At 30.0% G+C, this 21,464-nt stretch overlaps 1 protein-coding gene across 1 annotated transcript; it reads right to left on the reverse strand.

Annotated features, from left to right (window-relative positions):
• Positions 1-936: 936 nt before the first annotated feature.
• LOC111040348 (putative sodium-dependent excitatory amino acid transporter glt-6) lies at positions 937-15,762 on the reverse strand. Its single transcript, XM_022324228.1, has 12 exons — positions 15,334-15,762; positions 14,992-15,141; positions 10,513-10,638; positions 7,957-8,167; positions 7,640-7,682; positions 7,249-7,319; positions 6,876-7,022; positions 6,366-6,599; positions 5,217-5,408; positions 3,916-4,050; positions 3,669-3,756; positions 937-1,569 (listed from the first exon to the last, which is right to left on the reverse strand). Exons 2-12 carry the CDS (start codon positions 15,134-15,136, stop codon positions 1,459-1,461), a joined length of 1,503 nt encoding a protein of 500 aa, XP_022179920.1. The 5' UTR covers positions 15,137-15,141; positions 15,334-15,762; the 3' UTR covers positions 937-1,458.
• Positions 15,763-21,464: the final 5,702 nt, after the last annotated feature.

The following is a 21,464-nucleotide window of genomic DNA, read 5'->3' on the forward strand; positions in this document are numbered from 1 at the left end:
ATTGATCAACTGTTAATTTTGAACAATGCGCAGGCGAAGTGTATATATTAATATTTAATACTATAACCCAGCGTACTTTGAGTTTAAAAATAGTTGTATCAAATTCCATTAGTCGAGCATTTGAGTTTTTTTTTTTTTTAGGATATCTTAAATATTTTGGATCCCTATTGAATTACCTATATTTCTAGAGAAGAAGAATTTAATCGTTTGATTCGAATTTTCTACTTAATTTATTTGTATTAAAAATAATTTTACTGGTTACTGGGTCTCATTGAGATAACTCACTTGGAAACCATAAATACACGATACTGTTTATTAGGTTACTATTTTTGGCCAACTGCACAACTTTTGACAACCGACGACACTGGCAATCAATTGTTATTAATATCGACCGTCTATGGCCCTTTTGACAATTGACGCCCAATCAAGTATTTTATTTTGTGTTCTCAACGATTTTACGTTATTATGTTATGCACCCGATGAATGCAATATTATAACTTATAATATTACAATTATTAGCCAAATCGGGCGATACACAGTAGTTGTGATTTGTGACATAAATACTGTAAGTCAATATTATAATATAGACACTACAATGATTATAATTCTATACATGTAAATGTTTACACATACAATTTTATATTAACGCATTAAAGTAATTATATGAACATATGGCAGGTATATAATAATAAATAATATATATGATAGGTTTAATATTAATAATATTATAATATACTGACATGATAGAAAAAAACACAAATAATAATAATAATAATAATAATAATAATAATAATAATTTCAAGGTGGCACGATGGTAACACACAATATTTTCAAACAAGTTTAAAATAGTTTAAAATAGTTTAAATGCTGTACTAATTGTATTATTGATTGATTTCTCGAAAATGCAAAATAAATTAAAACAATAAAAGTGTTCTTGTGTTTTGTTACGATACACACGATAGATGTCGGTACTTGTATTTAAAAACGATTTAAATTTTTTGTAACCGCCTACACTATAGGCCCTGTTCGCGTAGCTGGTCCAGGGAGGATATAATATCATAATCGTTGGTCACAAAGGTTAAAATAGTAAAATATGATACAATTTTTGTCAGTTTTTTCTAGTTTACTCGTCATCCAGATTTACCGATTTTTAAAGTATAAATCATTTATTAATGTATGTTGTACCATCGCGCTTTATTAAAAAAAACATTCATGAAAAAATATATAATAGGTACGCATTGTAAATGGTCTCACATATGAACACGGAATAATAAAAATAAAAATAAGTAAATTACTAATACATACTAATAATAATAATCATAATAATACGTTCGAGTCATAATAATATATGAATTGTCGTCTGCAGCACGTGCGATTTAACAGCCAGCTCCGTTATACGTATACATGATAATACTGAAAACGTCGCAGTTGTCGTAGGTATTGAAAATAATATATATTTTATACTGGTGTGTTGGTAGAAAAACTATGATTTGTCTGTCCGTTTTGCTCTTGTTCTTGCATAACGAACGTGCCGTTGACATGCGCTTCTTCGGCTTCTTTCTGGTCGTCCTGCCGAGGGGAGGAAAAACGAATATTAAACAAATGGAAATCAAGATAAGAAAAAAATGTGAACCTACATTAAAATAGCATTAATAATGGTTACAAATATAGGTAGGTAGAAATAGGTACTTGAAATTATTATAAAGGCAATTTGGGGCGCTTACATTAAAGTTGTGCCACTGCTTTGAATATACTAGGTATAGGTAATTGTACACTATGACGTTGGTAATTATGGGGTAGTGGTAAGAAAACATTCTTCCAACTAATTTATGTTTACATAATATACAGCTTGAAATGTATTTATTGAATACTTGAATGTATGACATATAATCATGTTATCAGGAGTAGAAAAATAAGCTTAGCTTACACACCTCTTTAACTCACTATATATATTATATATACACAAATAAAACTGTCTATGGCAAACACAGTTCGCCCCCCCCCCCCACACGAGGTGTCCCCCCCCCCCCCCACACGAGGTGTCACTGTAAGGCCCAGCATTCACTGTATGAAATTTAAATTTAAAATAAAAAAAATGAAAAAAACAGTATAATTTGTAAAGTTTTAGACACAAACTCAATTTATAATACCAATAACATTTTATTATCTTGGACCCTGGTCATAATGCATTTCATAGTCTTTAGATATCTAATACAATACTAACTTATACCGTAGTCGGTAGTCAAAAGACACAAAGCCTAATGTGTCTTTAAAATTGTATCGGGAAGGCAAGATAATTATTTATAATTTGTTGATAATTGTATATGAGTAAGCATATAAGCATACACAGTTCAGTCAAATTAAAAATATAGAAATAACTTTGTAAAGCAAATATTTTATTTATTATTGAACATTTTAATCAAAGCGATTTAGCTGTAGCCGACCATCCTTCAGTAAAGTGTGGATACTAGGTATAATGCATAGAGCGTAGGTATGTAAACCAAAAATGTCTAGTGACAGTCGAAAACTTGTAGATATTACTATAGTTATTACTACCTATCGAATACTAACGTCGATTTTACTTTCTACGCCACAAATATCATAATAATTATACAATACACAATAGTAGTATCTGTGTATATCTAACCGTATTGTGTATGTATCTACGGTATGTATCATTAATCGATTATTCAAGCCGACCAAGGGCGTTCGTGAAAATATTTTGTTGAGAGCCTCTCCAAACTCGATTGTGTATGATTGTATAATACGATGGTAGGTAAATCGTAAACGTTATATTATTTTGCTACAACCAATTTTTTTAATAAACTAGAAACTAAAATATATACGAGTTATCATTATTATTATTATTTTTTTTTATTGTGTAACCATGCTGACACTATGAACACTTTTCTAGCGAGTAACGACGTCATACCTACGAGGTTACCAACTATAATAGTATAATAATACTGCGTCGTGTCAGAAAAAACCTCGTTTTTGGAGTTGTGATATTTTCACCGTTTTCCTGGTTGGCAAACAGCCCAGCGTAATAGATATATGCGATGTAAATAGTATACAGACATACGGTTATCGGTATACCTATATGAGTCATATTATAAAAGTAAAATAGGAAAAGGGAATACCTACCTACTGGCTACTTGTATATAATATGTGGTGATTTATATATCGTAATGAATGTCTGAAATGCCTATAGTCGGATTAACTAAAATTTAGGTATGCTAATTTAGCTAGGTGTATTATTCCTAACACTATACATCGGGCTACACATTATATCGTATAGGTTATATAGGAATAGTAATATATCATTAAATAAACGAAAACTTAGGTGTATCCAGGAGGATAACAGGGAGAAATAGTCAATAGACTAATAGAGGCTCAGTTCCAACAAAAAATCCTTACAACTTTAATGAAGAAGAGAACTAGGTACAATTCTTTTTTTAAATATTTCTTTAACTAAAGAACCCAGAAGTGAGGTTATTATGGATAGGGGGAGGGGGGAGTTTGAGTGTTATATTATTCCGCTGTATGGACGAACTTCAAAAGGCTATAACAGTATATAACTCTGAAACTAAGATCGATCGACAATAATAATTGTATTGTCTAGCTTATTATAACACTTATATTAATTATTATTATTGCTATGCTTTTACCTGTTCTAATTCCTCTTTGGACAAATGCTGAACAATGGCCACCGTGTAACAGTCTCCGATTAGATTGTTCATAGTTCTGAACCTGTCCCTGTTTTGGGGTATATATTAAAAATAAAAAAATTAATATTATAAATTACTAATTTCCATGAAACGTGTGTACGACGTACGTGTTATACATTTATATGCATAAGTGATAAGTACAAAGGTCTTATAATATGTGTTCTAATGTCGTATATAGGGTACTCACACTAGCCAATCGACGGCAAACAGCAAAGATACGTCTTCAGTGGGTATGTTTATCACACTACACAGCATGACGACCAAGACGATGGCCGCCGACGGAATAGCGGCTGAAGACATACTTGCAGCCGTGCAAGCCAACCTGTAGTCGAATATTAGCAAAACAATATATATCACTGATTTGTGATGGCCGATGGGCATGTATGTAAATATGTGAATTTTTTTGATTGTCATCAAATAAATTTAAACATCGATTGTTGCCATATTCATAAGGCACAATATTTTTTACCTATCGGCTTTTATTAAACTAATTTGTTTGAGGAGATTGCGTAATTTGTAATCATTAAACATTACTGGTGGCACCCCATTAGCAACATCTATCGGTAGGTCTGGGTGTACCTACTATTTATATAATATATGTAACTATTGCGATCAGACCATAACTTGTCGTATTTTTAGTTAGGTATCATATAGATATGAAAATCAAACAAATTGTCCGATAGGTATAAGTGTATAACATAAGAACAACTATAATGAGCGATTTACCAAGTATGCTCATTTTAGCCTTTAATAATATACTTATTGGGGAAGGAAGTGGCTGAGCGGATAACGCGTCGGTTGCAACGCGCACCGTCGTCGGTTCGAACGTCGGTCACGGGCGGCACTTCTCTCCGGGCAGTCAGTCACGAGGTGACCGAGTGGTCTGACTCTTCCGCTGCGACGCAGCCGGTCGCTGTTCGATCCTCGGCCACCGGGCGGCATTTTTCTCCGGACAAGTCGCGGTGACCGGAGAGCAAGTGCTGCCATCCCCCACCCCCGGGGCATGGCAGAAACCTACGGGTGCCCCATTCGAAATTCTGCCAAAACAAACACACACGTGTTCCCCCTACCGTTCCAAAAACCTACAAACCATCAATACAAAAACCTACAGTACCTACTAATAGCTAATGGCCACAGTTGCCGGGCTCAGGATCAATTAAAAAAAAAAAAAAAAAAAAAATGGCGATTATCTTTCAATAAATCTTAACCTTATATAATATTTAATATTATAGTATGTAGAGGATAGGGCAATAAAATATTATGATGTACCTTGTTTATTACCAACTGATTTTTGAACCATTATTTTTTTTACCAAAATGTTTTCATAGTAGTGTTAACTATTAACAATACGACATCATATTATTGAACGGTTTATGATGAAAAGATAAAAAACAAAATGGTTAGTATCGAATGACATGTAATTCGATACGTTATATTATTATGTAAGGTTGTATTATGTATGTATCATAGAAACCTTTAATATCATACCCGATAGTGAAAATTTCTCCAATTCCTAGTTGCAAATTATTGATTTGCGCCAAGAATAATAGCGCTACACTCAGGTACAGAGCTGAACCGTCCATATTGATCGTACCGATTGGAAGGACAAATTTAGTGATTTTTGGATTCATCTTTAACTTTTCGTCCAACACTTTGAATGTTATTGGAAGAGATGCTGACCTAAGATAAAACGATAAATTATAGATTAAATTAAAATTGAGATCATAATGTAATTACACGTAAGGTAAGTAAAATATTTGACTATTATAGATGTCTATATTATGATTTATGAATCTTTGAAGTATTTATAGTTTTCACTATTCATTCATGAGTCATCATTATTGATAATACAAATTACGAAAGATTAATATAATTTAATTATCAAAATTTGAAGAAACAACAATATTATTATGTGTAAAGCTTGGACACAAATGAAGCTTGTTGAATTCGTATATGCTTTATTGCTCAAATTAATATTCCTATAATTTATTTTTTGAAATGTGTATGCAGTAGGCATAATATGTACCTACTTATGAACTAAGATATGAGTTACATATTAAACCTTGCATATTTTTATTGGTCGATCGCATGTATAGGTAGTATAAACGCCAAGTAAGCTGACTAAGTAAACAGTTTCATTGAAGGGTAATTGAAAATATGAATTATTTTATTGAATATTTGTGTGTACTTATAAACATATTACATTTTTTATAATTTTAAGGTATTTTTGTTTTTTTTTAAGGAACATATTTCATGATTTCTTAATCATGTCCCTCCCAGTTGTAAGTCATGTGATTTAATTGTAATTTGTGTATTGTTTAACCTTAATAAACTTATTATTATTTTGGTTTATATAGGTAATATCTATAAAGTTTATAGTTAAGTCTTAGTTCTTAGATATAATAGTTGGTACAAAATATTACAGAGACAGTCATATTTTGCAGGAACGAATACCGCAATAAATATATAATATATTCTATAAGTTCCACGAGTATTCTACAAATTCTACGAGTTCTATATTTCAATATTTATATTTTTTTGCATTTCATGGGATGCTATTTGGATAATTGCTTAGCTTATAATTTTTTTGATTTGTTATAACTAATTGCTGACGACCACCAACGAAAAAAATCTTACTTGGAAGCCGTAGCAAAGGCGGTCGCGAGAGCGGGTCCTAGTGAAACGTAGTACGGCCATGGAGACTTCTTCACGATTACGAAATAAATTACTTGTATGACTATCAGCTGATAGAATAGGAAACCGCCGACCGTTGTTGCGATGAACAAGCTGAGCTGGACCAGGGTGGTGGTGAGTTGTGCCAGTGTGATGATCTTACCGCATATGACGCTGGCCACTCCAATGGGCGTAAACCTACAGAGACGTTCTGTAATAGAGGTTACCGTAATAGGGGTGTACGTGCAACAATACAATATTTATATGTTATGTAGGTATTTTATAAATACTGTATAAATGGATAACGGTAAAGGAATATCTTTCACCAGGTCCGGGCGATGGATATTGGATAAACCACATGTATGTGTGTGTGTGTGTGTGTGTGTGTGTATGTGTGCGTGGAAGTGTGTGTAGGACGTAGGTACATAATATATTTTGTTAGACGCATGCAATAAGCAGTGTAACGAAATTTACCAAATCACTCCGGTGAGTATCTTTTGCATTACTTCGTAGGTGACCGTGAAGAAGTTCAAAACGGGTCGCTTGCGTTCACCCATCGTGCCCAGTACGGTTCCGAAGATCAGGCAAAAGAATATTATGCCCAATGTGTTTGTACCGTCCCTGAAAATGGTTTGAAAATGTTGTTTGAATGATTTTTTTTTATATTTACTTTATTTTATCCAAAACGAGTTGCCGAATAGCAGGTTTATATTTGCATACATAAGCTATGGAAGCGATCATATAGCATATTGAACAAAGTCAAAAGCTGGGGATATTATATATTATAGGTAAGTGTTAAATATTATCCGACCCAGCCAACTGCACTTTAATAATTTTGTAGCATTACTTGTATTTAACCACTTTTTTCAAAATTTTCGTGTTATTTTCACCCATGACGGTCTCATACTCGGTTAATGTCTGAAAAATATTGACAATCGTCGTTATATAAATCGACTGTAGTAGGTAGGTAGTTTGTGAATGGCAATGTATAGTAAAATAACAATTCGAAATTATATTTACATATGTCAATATTTTATTAAATTTCAAGACAATAAATATTATATATTACCTACTTGTTAATAATTAATTTTAAATTTTAATATGTAGGAAATCAGTAAATAAAATATTACTTTGAACTTTGAAGTAAGAGCACTAATCAGTAATAGTTCTTTTAAAAATGTTTAATACTTAAATAATATTATATAAATATTTCATAGAATTTATTAATTATTTCTTACTTGTTGAATTGTAGCTTGAAACAAATTTTCCGGCAATAAATTCCTGAAAATAAAAAAAAATCACAAAGTAAATTTAGATTTATAATTGAAGACAGTGGTACTTATTTTATTCATACAAATTCAAAATTATTTCTATATACATTGTATATATTGTATACTAATATATTATTATTATTTTCTAATATATCAATGTAACTTTTAATATAATTTTTAATAAATAATCTTTTTACCGATTAGGATATGCAATGATTCCATAGTCCAAATTTTTGTTAACGATCACTCCTAACGAATAAAATTAGTTAAAATATTTTACTCACTTTCCCATATCTAAAAATCCATCCATAACATTCATTTTTTTGGGTCCTGAAAATGACGTGATATTTGTTGACCTTAAATCTGGACTGCCAGGATGAACGAGAAGACCGAGCGTTAACCCCAAGCAGACATTAAAAACGGATGTAAGGACAAAATACACAATAGTTCGGACTGCAACATTGCCATTTTTACTTATATCCAAATTAGCAGCACCTGGAAAAAAGTTCGTTCATAATGCATAATCTAGTTAATAACTATGCTATCTCGAATACATTAATATAAAAAATATTAGATTTCAATTAAATCAGTCTGTTCTATACTGCAAGCAATATTTGATCTGAATTAGGCCGAAGAATTGTAATTTTGGTTCACGCTCAACATTTTGAACGCTAATATAACATGAGTTAAATAAAAATATAATTTAGTAAATGAGTGAGTGCAATGTGTTTGCGGATAAGTACATAATACAAAGTAGGTAACACTTATAAATTTAAACAATAATAATATTTGAATATGGAACACATAAACCATACGTTATGCCTACAAGCTACACCCTAAAACGATCTAAATTAGTAATACGTATTGCAATAATTTACCGAATGAATATCAACAAAGCTAATAATAAATTATTGGTTTTCCTTGTAGTGTCTTGACGCAGCGGGCAACGGAAAGCAATTTAGATGTCATGATGCCAACCATGGTCATTATCCATACGACCATTACCTATTATAGTTGTCGCAGTAACGAATTTTATAATATAATATGAGCATCTGGGCGAAATAAATTTTGTGTAGCAAATTCATTTTAGGTCATTAGTAGGCCACTATCTTTTGAATCTTCTACGTACATTACCATAAGTGAGGTTTAGGATAGTTGTTCGATTAATAGGTAACTGTGAGAATTTAAGTTAGTGTGCAATTTAAATTATTATAATTTTGCTAATTGATTAAGTGTAAGAGCATTACTAGATATTTATGAAGATTGTTGTCTGTGAAATACCAAGGGGCAAGGAGAAGTCGTTACTGTAGCAGATGGATAGAAACGCCTGAAGCGTTTTGGTATTGGATGACTTTGCAGTAGGTACCCCATAAGGCCATAACAGAATACCATACGTCCAAACTGGTCGAATTATTGACTTGTGTATTTTAAGTTCATTGGATAGGGTGAGTTTTGATTTCAAGAGTGGCATTAGAGGTGAAGTCTAGAGTTAACAGTTTGCTCTTAAGTTCTATGTGTGGGTTTAGGTTAGGCCTTTATCTAGGATTAGATCAAGATATTTCAGTTCGTTTGCGTTGTAATTGTTTGATTATTTAACGTAACGGGTGGTGAATCAAGATAGGTATCTAAGTGAAAATGTTACTTGCGCAGATTTAGATTTATTAAGAAGCTAATCATGTTTACATGGTTTTGAATCATAGCACAGGCTGTAACGTGGTTTTCATGAGTTTATTAACTGATTGTAATTTATGGCTTCACATAAAATAAGCATTATTTTCCTCAATATATGTATACTGCGATAGTATCCTCGACCAGATTCTCTTTCGCCCATTTTTCAGTCACTTAAGTTTGCCACTTAGATTATTTTCCCCCTCCCGCAATAGTGTCATAGAGTAATGGTATCTAAAAGCTGCAAGGAAAATGTACTTTTGCCTTATCTTGAAGCTATATGATTTGTGTTACGGTTTAGTATTGTACTTAATTTACTATGAGTTGGATGCTACGCTAAGGTTCGTTTCTTACATGTATAACATTCTCAAAAGCCAATTTTCGTAAATCAGGGTGTTTTTTTTAATGTAAAACACTTATTATTTTGAAAAGTACTATAATTTTTTTATTATTTCAACTATTTAAGTATTAACTTAATAGAATTTGACTATTTAAGCATAATGTCTTACGGAGTATTTCCACACATAAAAATTGAATTACAAACAAGTAGGTAGATATTTAAAGTTTAGATTGTTAGGTTATAGTACCAATAAATAAATAGAATAATATAAAATTTATACAAATATTAATTCAAGGTGTTTTCAGCAAGTGTTTTTCAGGTAAAATGAATCAAATATAATTTTTTTTCTAACCTAACCTAACCTAACCTTAGTTATAATATTTTTATTAATACAAGTTAAAAATATATTGTAGTACTAATACTTAATAGTTATCATTATATATTTTAAATGTACAAGTCTTAATAACACATAAAACATGATTGATTTATAATTCACAAATTTATAGATTCCAAACTCCACCTATTATAAAGTTTTCCGCTGCAGTTTCGAAGAACTTTGGTAATCATCTTAATGTAACTATAAATATAACTTGTATGAGTAGTTTTAGTGAGGAGAAAATTTATAAGAAAAAATATAATTTACATATTTAATGGTTTAGAAATACTCAATTGTCAATAGAGCTGATCAAACTGGATACGATTCCAGTTCAGTTGTAATTGTAATTTTGAGTTATGAGTTACCCATAACTTAATATCTTCTAATTACTTGTAAATTATATTTAACTGGTACTTTGAGTTAATAATTTTGTATGAATAAAAAAATTATGCTTACCTATAATTAAACATGATATGATGAATGGTAACACCATCAACTTTAAAGTCCTCAAAAAAAGGTCACCGGGATATGAAATTAGAGTAATAGTCTCACTGCTAAGGTTCAGAGGTCTTAATATCAATCCTGAAATCAAATACAATTAATTATAATTTTATACACTTTATCTCTATTGATAACATCATAATTCATACACGAAATTGTAAGCTTTTAGTACATTTATTTATTTTGAAAGTCTAAAATATAGAAAATAGACCATCACAGAATTCAATATCTGTTTTGAAATATAACGTATTTTATATTTAGACGTAAAATAAATTAAACACGTTATATAATGTTATTCAGAAATTAAGATAAATTATTGTTATTGTTATTTTAAAGTTATATTTATAAATAATAATGACGAAAGTTATATGATATATATTATATAGGTACCTAATAGTATAAGTATAGTGAATTATTAAATGATAAATAGATCCGTGAATTGTTGATAAAAACTACCTATATAATACGAATATAGTGAAACCTAATTATGGAATAATGGTAAAAAAATAATTTCCGGATAAAAATAATATTGATGAACAAAGGTCAATATAACATTTTAATTGGCTGGATCTATAATTTTGATAAAAAAATTGCATTTACTGGTTAATAACAAGTATAATATATTAAACTAGTAATAACTAAGTATTGTTTATTTTTATATTACTGATTAATTAGTTACTTTGCTAAAACGATAACAACTTCAATTTGTACATAGTTATTAGTACTTTTACCATATCGTAGGAAATCTACAGCATGTATTTAACTATTGGTTTGTATATTAGGTATGTACTTACGTATTATTTTTAATATAAAATAAGGCAATGAATGTTAAGACGTATAGATGCAAATAAATTTAATATAATTTAATATTTTTATAATGTATACTTAAACTATTAATAAGTTTGATTTTAGATAAAGGTGTAGGAAAAAAAAGAGAGTTATACAGCATAATACATTCAAAGGAATCATGTGTATTTTTTTGTTTTGGGTGCTTATAATAAATACATAATCTAATACTAGCCCTATATGTATAGTTCGATTATCAACTTAAACCGGATTATTCTTAAATTTTGAATTTTCTTTTGAATTTATAATTTATGATTCCAGGAAAACAACCACGGCCACTAAAAAGGAATTGGTGCAGAGATCTTCTTAATGATTAACGAAAAAATAAAAAATATATATATGTATAATTAACAACAACTAAATAAAAAAATATGTTAATATATTAAGCAAAAGAAAGTGCGATCACGGATGGTTTGTTCTTTCGCCCTATTCATTTTTCTAAGTTTATTGTAGCACATATTCTTATTATACTTTTTTGTATAGATCGTATGTTCTCTAATAAAAAATTTTAAAAAAGAATAATTTATAATTATTGTTACAAAATTAATTAAATAACTAAGTAGAAAAAAAACATGATGGATTATGTGAATTAATTTGATATGTCAATGTCATAATATGTGACAAGTTTGTATAAGTCCATTAAGACATGATGATGGTTATCACAAATTATCGTTCAAACTAATTTCATTAAGATATAATGATGTACAAAGTACAAATACATAATATAATATATTAAAATATTAAACATCAATATCTACCTATCTTAGACCGAATCCGAAGAATAACAAAGCAATCATACAATTTATAAAAATCACCAACTTATTATACTAAAATTTAATACCATAACAAATGTACCAATTCAATTCATATTAGTTATTTTTTTCCTACAAAATGTTTTATTCTCCCCCCCCCCTCAATGTTATTAAAATAAATATTGTTGTATTAAAGTCAACACTGTTATAGTGTTATGAAATAAAATTATAACATATATATTTTGCTGCCAATGCTTTTGTTTATAAAAAAATAAGCAACCATACAACATGAATGAAACACACTAGACAAATAGAACTTGGAAGTTTAATACTGTTAAGACTTATTAACTGCACATTATGTACCTATCTACTAAACACAATAAAACGTACTTATGAAGACTGTGGTGTAGCTGTGTGCCAGTTTTTTTTTTTTTTTGAGGGACAAAATATTAAATACCTCACTATAAAATAATTATTGATAACGTCCTAATGATATTAATAAGTTGATAAGTTATATCTTAAATCGTACTGAATATCCAAAAGAATATATTGTTGAAAACATATTGAATAATCAAAAATAAATATGCATTAAACAAAAAAATAAAAAGAGTTTTTTGGGGGGGAGGGGTCCCCTGTTGTTTCCCTCCTTACAGAAACACGTCACTGTATGAAGAGTTGTGATGAACGAAGTATACATGTATACCCAGCACGGGTGGGACAAATATTTCTTCTGCATAAGTTTTTTATTTAAACTGAAACATATTATTATTTCAAAATAATATTAAGTGTTCAAAATAGTTGCTTTGAAAAAAAAATAAAAACCTACTAGTTATTCACTCTAACTTTTTCTTAAACAAAAATATATTGTCTTTACTCAGGTATAAATATTGTAAGTACTCTCTCTATTAAATAAAAAATGAACACACTTTGTTTCTTTTAAAACATACAGAGTTATTAACCTTGAGAGATTTCAAGGTTACGAGTTTAGTAAATTTGCATTTTATTAAGCTTGGAATTTGGATAGTACCTACGAGATATTATTCGTATTGGTCTTGTAATAAATATGAACCTGTACTCTTATGGTACGTGATTTTTCGCCCACGTCAATTTTGCAAAAGATCGTCCGTAAATGATTATTATTATTATTATTATTATTATTATACTATAAATTATATAAGGTACCTTAATACGTTCGATATATATATACAAAAATATTTTATGTATTTTTTGTTTAATAAACTAATTAAGAATAAATCGTTCTAAAAAAGGGAATTCTCAGATTAGGTAAAGAAATTGATTTTTATCGAATTATACATATTAATATAATATAGTAGTTATTTACTTTATTACATTAATAATAATTAACAACAGACAGCATTAAAGAATTACAAGTTTAAAAATACTAAAACTATGTACAGGTAGGTATCGGGCACTTATCTCGCTTCACTCTTCCCGGCACAGGATAGTGGTCTATATATTTTTTGCTATACATTTGAGGCCTTGAATTCATAATTGATTCTTAAGGAATAATTCAACATTTTCATAAGAACAGTAATTATAATTTATTATTTAAAATTTATACTCAAATTCAACCATTTATACAAGTACTTAATACTTAATATAAACACAATATTGAACACTTTTATTGCTCCAATTATTTTCATTTGTAAATAACACTATAACACTATTACATAGTCATGAGCAAAGACTTTTGGTGAATATTTGTCCGTCTATAGTTGGTTTGAAGTAATTTCGTTTCTTCGTGAGAATTGATAATTTTAAATATTTCATTATTGCATATTGTAGGTTCTACATCTACGTCGTATTCTATAGATTAAAACTATTACGGTATTTGTTTGGGCAAAGGTAAGTTTAATGCACTCGATCCAATAACTACGACAATACCTTATCGCTATAGTTAATATTATGCAAAATGGTACTTTTAAATACTTCGACTTTAGAATTTTTTTGAATAATAAAAATTATATTTATAAACAGGATTTGTGTGATAAAATATAAACAAAATGTATTTACTAATTTCAATCAATTATTAGTATAGACTATTGAAATCTATTTTATCTAATCGAATACTTATATTATTACATTGTGTTCAATGTGTTAAGTTGATTTAAAATACATTATTTAAATATTTTGTGTATTTTGTATAATTTAAAGATTAATCAATAAATCTAATAAATAATAACTGCATAGATGTTTTTTATTTATCAAGTTTATACTGGAATTTGAGAAAATACAAGTACGTTGTACACATACCTAATATGATATTATGTATAGCAGGTAGTTGGCACGTGGTAACAACAACTGTACTAAATTTAGATTTGTCTCCTCAATCTGGACTGAAGCTATATAGAAAAGTGACAACGAGTTATGTATATGTATATAGCCGATATAGTTATAACTTGTAAGTGCTGTTTGTCGTTAAAACTCTGTGATCGGGTGCTAACAAAATAAAACCGTAGTAAATTGTCGACAGATAGTATACGGTTTATCTTAGTATATTTACCGCAGTCTGCAATTTAAGTAGGTACCTTTCCAATATTGGAACAACGACTGTGATATTATTTCTGACCGTCGTACACCGTGTGTTAAAAACAGGAAACACTGTTAAGTTATTAATTAAGTTACCCATGTTACTCAGTACCTTATGCATATTTTTTAACTCTATTTGTGAGGCACGAAACTAGACTATTGGATCAATCTCTTGCAGCCTGAATTATAAAATATGTTTGCGGTACAGATTAATGTGGGTAGTTGAGTTATAGAACGTACCCAGCTTTTGCGGATACACGATCTATGTTTAAACATGTATACTCACCCAGGATTACTCCGAATACGACCGATACCAAAATGAATATGAGTAGCTTGTTGGACGTTAGCCATTTCACCACTGTGTTCACGTTGGGCGAATTCTTGACCTTTGAAATGATGGTGAACGTCGACTCTGCCCGTTGTCTTTCCATGTCGTCTGTAGAAAAAAAAACATAATTTGACGCGTATAATAATATATAGGTACCTATGACGTAAAAAAGGTAGGTGTATTGTATTTAGATTTCGCGCGGTTAGATACAATATAATAACATTATAATATCATACGATATCATCTTTACGCTGTCGAAAACGACATAGGTATATTGGTAATAGGTACATGATGTCTTACCGCGTTAACCTAACCACTGCAGTGCGAAGTGTTCGTAAAGATTGATTTTCCGCAAGTGTAGAAGGCTGCGGTATACTACAGCTGTGTGATCGCGGACAGGTGCTTCTATACGTGCAATAATTTTATAAAGGCAGGTAATAGCTGGTAAGCTGGGTATAAGTCACAATCGGTAAATAATACTATATAGGTATAAGATGATGGTTACCGCTGGTATACGGTTTTGTACGCGACCAGAAGATATTTTAGGCACCGTGGTCGCGGTGCACGCGGACAAAAAAAAGCACCGAGAGTCGTGATTTCTGTGCAACACGCGCGACCGACTGCTGGAGGAAACGCGCGCAGAACAAAACCGCACACACGACGACAACGACGACTAAGCGATGATGACGATGATGGTAATAACAACAATAATAATAATGCATCGTGCGAGCGTGTTGTACATACACACACGGTCGTTTTTTACAAGTGAATTATACGCTTGTACGCGGTTCGACGGTTACCTGGGTGGTGGTAACCCAGGGGAACTGGTTTTCCGGACGAGAATGTCGGACGCCGACGCTTGCATGCGCTTGGCGCGACGACGCTCCAGCCGACCGCGACGGCCCGGCGGCGTGTACATCGATATACTATATCCACCTGACATTATATTATTATTATTATTATTACTATATTCCTATCGCCATTGTGTATGCGCGCAGTGCGTGTGTGTAAAAAAACTAAATTATTTTATTATGACGGTCGATCGCTCTTCACCGGTATCGGGAGCGGGTGCGGGGGAAACTGCGACCGGCCACGCGATTTTGACACCGCGCGCGCTTCGGAAGAAACGAAAACCGCTAGAAAATATTATTGCTGCTGCTGCTGCTGCTGCTGTAGTAGTAGGCCTGTTATAAGTAGGTAAATATATGTTGCAAGTACTTTTTAGAATGCCTCACCGATTTAGTTCGGGGTCACGTCGTCGCCGGGCTAACGGTTATCAGATGTTCAGGTGTATAATAAAAGTGTATAATTCATATGGTGATGTACGGAAACTGTTTTTGAGGTCTATTAAAGTCATCTAGCGTAGCTTATTTTGTTATATTTTTCTTTTTTTTCCTTGGCGGAGAATGAGGAGAGGGTGATAAGTGATGATGGCCCTAGAAAAGAACGACTTAAAACTGTCTTCCACACAACGTTTTTATTTATTTAGAAAATTGTATTGTTAAAACATAAATTTACAAAAAAATGTTGGCGGGGAAGGGGGGAATATAATTTTGACTGGTATCGCCACATTATACCCAAAAATGTTATGCACATTTTGTCTCTAAGGTCTCCGTGGCGTACCTAGATCTACGGCAGACGCTTAATTTCAATACTCGATTAGATGATCAACTATCTGAACTATCTATAAATATATGAATAAATATATCATTCTTTAATGCACTTAGTTTACGTAAGACTCCTGATCAGAAGTCTCGTTAAGATCTAATACAAGATTTTAAGGAAAAATAACAATTTTAAACAGTAAATTATGATTATACTATATGAAACCTTGCATTTGGTAGCACGTGTAGAAGAATATTTATTTATTTGGTATTAAACGGGTGAGGCCCCAACCTGTTGCAGATAATATGAATACTGAATAATATTACAATCATTCGTGAATACATGATATTAAAATACAATAAATTATGATATAACAATGGTATAAAGTATATAAATGAGTGTAATTATGAGTTAAGTAGGTAAAGTAAGTTAAAGTAAATTAAAAATTTACAATATAATTTGGATGACTAAGTTTGGTAAGTTGAACACTTCAATTTCCAGTTCGCTAATAGTTTGCATAATTCTGTTATAGGGAGTGTTACTTTCGTAATCAGTAACTTGTAGGTTTAAATGAAACATTTTTCTAGACCATGTATTATGAGTTTGAGTAAAGGAAGATTAAGGCTAAAAATTCGGGTTAGGCAATGTTACCTTCAACCAAAAGCTTTTATAGAGAACAAAGTAAGTTTAGAATTATTCGACGCTGTAAAGAAGAATAACAATATGAAGAAGAAATGTTAGTCTTTAAGGGGAGGTCAAAGAACAAAAACATCATCCAAAGGAATTTATAGCTACGCAAGAGGGAGGTAAAGGATGCCCAGATGCAGTAAAGAAATGTGTGACTAGGACAACACAATCCTAGATACGGCACTGGTGTCTCGCCGTGTTTGTTATCGAACACGTCTGATTGTATACTGTATATAAATATAACATAGATAAACGTGAAGCTACTAATTTCTAAATATATAGCATGCCTAACCATTTGAATATTTGATAGAAATTCGAAATTCAGGTTTCAAAACATTTACATGAATATTATTAACTTTATAAATTGGTCAGCTCAGATTTAAATTAAAAAAACACAAAAACATAATATAACGGTTTAATATTTTTTATTTTTGATTATTAGATAACATAATATAGCTAAAACAAGGAGACCCACAAGGCCAGTAGGCAATATTATAATGATGATGCAATCTTAAAAATGTTGACAAACCGCTCCCAACTGCACTTTCCTTAGGCGTAAGTATAAGATTTCTTTGTTAATCGGTTTTCGATTTTTTTATTCCTTGATTTTTGTTTTTACAACGTTGTGTAAACTGCATAATATAATGTAATACTATATGCCTATTGACAAATAGGTGAAAAAACCAGATAGCATTCAATTATTTCACTATAGATTTTGAGTTTTGAACATTCACTTTGACATCAGAATTAAATTTGGCATATATGAGTCCAAAAACAAGTTGACGATACGTTTTAATAGATACTTATATTTTTTTCTATAGTTAATCATTAAGATTTGATGGTGGTGAAACAGTAGTAGACGCTTAAGTGTGAAATTCATGCGTAATTCGATAATATGTCACATTAAAAATCAATGTTTAATATAATATACGTAGATACCCACCAAAAATTAACCTAACCAAAAATTACCCATTACCCATTACCCATAATGGCGATACTGATAATATTTTGTTAATTGGACATTCGGCTCAAACAAAATAGTTCAAATACAAATGACTCGATTTATATTGATCAACATTAAAAAAAAAAAAATCATTTCCTCATAATTTACAATAAATAATGCGAGTTTACATTAGGTAACAAATGAAGTATGTATTTGAAAATATGGCATTTATGGTTTATTACTTCAGTATGTTTAAGCACTTCTAGCAAACTATAAAGAATTATAACAATTTAATTTATCAAGGAAAAGTAAGAACGAGCAATGGCCTATGATCATTGATCATGCATTCATGCCTGGTGAATTATTCTGTATTCACATGGAATGTATTCAATCAGTTAGTTCTAAATTTTTTTTTTAAGATTTTATTTATTTAAATAATTTAGGTAGTAAAAAAAATAGAACCCGGGCTAAAGCTTGAAGGACGCATTTAGAATATCTCTATCGTGCTAGTTCTTTAAAAAAAAAAATATATATATAAACCTATATTTGAACATAATTTGAAGTACTGCCGTCTGCCTTACCCATAAAACTAAATTTTTGAATTATTAACTGATTTAAATAATTATCTCACACTAAATAAACCATTTTATGTGAAGCACAAAAGTGTTTAGTAACAATGAGTGTTATTTATGTCAAAAAAATCACTTTGAAGTTTTACGCGTAGGAAACAAATTGAGAATTTACGTATTTTACTTATACAGTTATATATGTGCAATCTATCTATAAGTTTTGTAATTTTAGGACAATCGTGTATTTATGTGTACCTAATGTACTTTCTCATCAAATAATTATAAATATGTTATTTTAATGTAATTCATTATTTTATTTTAATTTAATTCTATGTACTTATATCCTATACGTTTTATGACTTATCTTATTTGTATATAAGCAAATGTGATTGTGTAATGGTTTATACGGATATTTATATTTTATGAGATATAAATAATAAATATATAGTACATTGCAAAACGAATTAAATTTAAAAAAATGTATCTTAATTATTATGCCGAAGTTTTAACTATTCAATGATTATTGGTGGAGTTTGTACTTACCTGGAAATTTATATTTTTCGGTATATTTGTCTATGACGGGTATAAGCACTTAAAATAAATTAAACCCCTCCCCTCCATTTTCATTTCTAATACTAATATAGTATTATAGTTAAGTATAATTTAATATAAAAAACATTATTAATTATTGGTAATTCGTTGATCTATGTTGTGATAAGTGACAATCACAGTGGCGGTGTTTTAATTAAAGCGCGAAAGACGTGCGTGAAAGCGGTAATCATTTGTCTTTATCCAACACAGTAATAACACAGGCATAACATAGGAATATAGATGTGTTTTATTTCCAACGTAACGATCGGTCTAATACCGACCGAGCAATTATAATTCTGAAAACAGATTTGAATTTGAAATCAAGTCTATGCTTGAGATCAGCTTTTCTATTTTATTGACCTTGTATTTCCTAAATCATAAATAATTAGAAAACAAGAAACTGTCATATTTAAATCTTTAGAGAAAAATAAAAAAATATGGGAAAGTCGATCTCATAGACATTGCGAATAATTTGTAAGTGTTTGAAAAATACATAATCACCGCTTTCAATCCCTTATATCAGTTTTAGGAAATTGTTCACCAGTTGATTTTTTCTGTTCATCTGAGTTGTCAAGAATTTAAACTATAAATAGTGTTTTCAACAAATGACATAATTACGGTCATATTCCATTATATTGTAATAATATTATGTCCCACATAAATATTCCAATTTTTCCCTTAAATAATGTTTAGACCAATCTCTATATTTAGCAGTACAATTATTGATACATATTATAGTATGGAAAATAATGAAATCAATGATTATGTCTTATGGCTAGATAACGTCTAAAACATAATATATATTATGGTTGATATTAATTAATAATTATTATACTATATAATAAAGTATAGTGCATAGTAAATTAGTATACCTACGTATTGCAAGTCCAAACTCCAAAGAAACAAGTCAAATATAAATTATTTGGGTTGAATAATAATTAGTTTTATAAAAAAATCTCTTTGAATATAACACTGATGAGAATCTACGTCATTGTAATAATTTATATGAAATGTTTTCAAATCACAATTTTCAAAAGTTGGTCACATATGAATATAGTTTATCTTAGTTGTTTTTTCTTCAAATAATAATTATTTCATTTTTGAGATAGACATTGGATTCTAAATAAATATTTTTATTCTGGTTTTTTATCGCCTCATTATGCCACTCTATATAAGAATCAATAACCGTGTTTATAAAATAATGAATCTCCGTAAAAACTTCTTACTACCTATTATTACTTAAGATAAACTATAAGTATTTATTACAAATGGGTTGTTTAAAGACCAATAACCTAACACCAAACGATACATAAGAGTATCAAACGATCAAATACTAAACGTGTTTGTTTTAGATCAGGACGATCAGGTTCCATTTTTTTTCTAAAAGCTGTATAGTTCATACTAATTTGGAAACCTCATGGATTTCAACATAATCCATATAGTTAATTATAAATACAATAATGTTTCTCGGGGGTCTACACACAAAATGTCGAGGAAATGAGGATAGTGACAAATGTGGCAACAAAAACTTAAGCTACCTAATTAATTAAGATCCATTTAGTACAATTTCCGAATTATTCAAAAATGTATACTGCCGGAAATTGGGCCACTATTTTAAACGACTTTTGTTCATAGAATCTGGTAATTGGGCCATTATATTTTAGTAAATTTTAGATTTTAATAAAATAATAATATCTACTATTTAATTTTGTTTACCGTTACAACGCATACGGAACTTTATTCGAAGCGACCGAGTGCCTATCAAAAGGTAAAAAGTAAATTATCTATTATTAAATGTTATAACTTGTATTCATTGATTTATGTGTTATACATTTGTAGCCTAAATACCCGGGGTAATAATATATAAACAAAATATATTGTACATGAAACAGGTAAATAAAATTTGGATCAATTATCGACCGACAGCACAATTTTTTACTTCTTATTGATTTTAATTTTGTTCGCATAGGTAATTATGATTTTTAATATTTTAAATAAACAAATAAATTGATATTAATATATTATTATATCTAGGT

This window comes from Myzus persicae, unplaced genomic scaffold, assembly GCF_001856785.1.
Source record: "Myzus persicae strain clone G006 unplaced genomic scaffold, MPER_G0061.0, whole genome shotgun sequence".
Taxonomy (NCBI): domain Eukaryota; kingdom Metazoa; phylum Arthropoda; class Insecta; order Hemiptera; family Aphididae; genus Myzus; species Myzus persicae.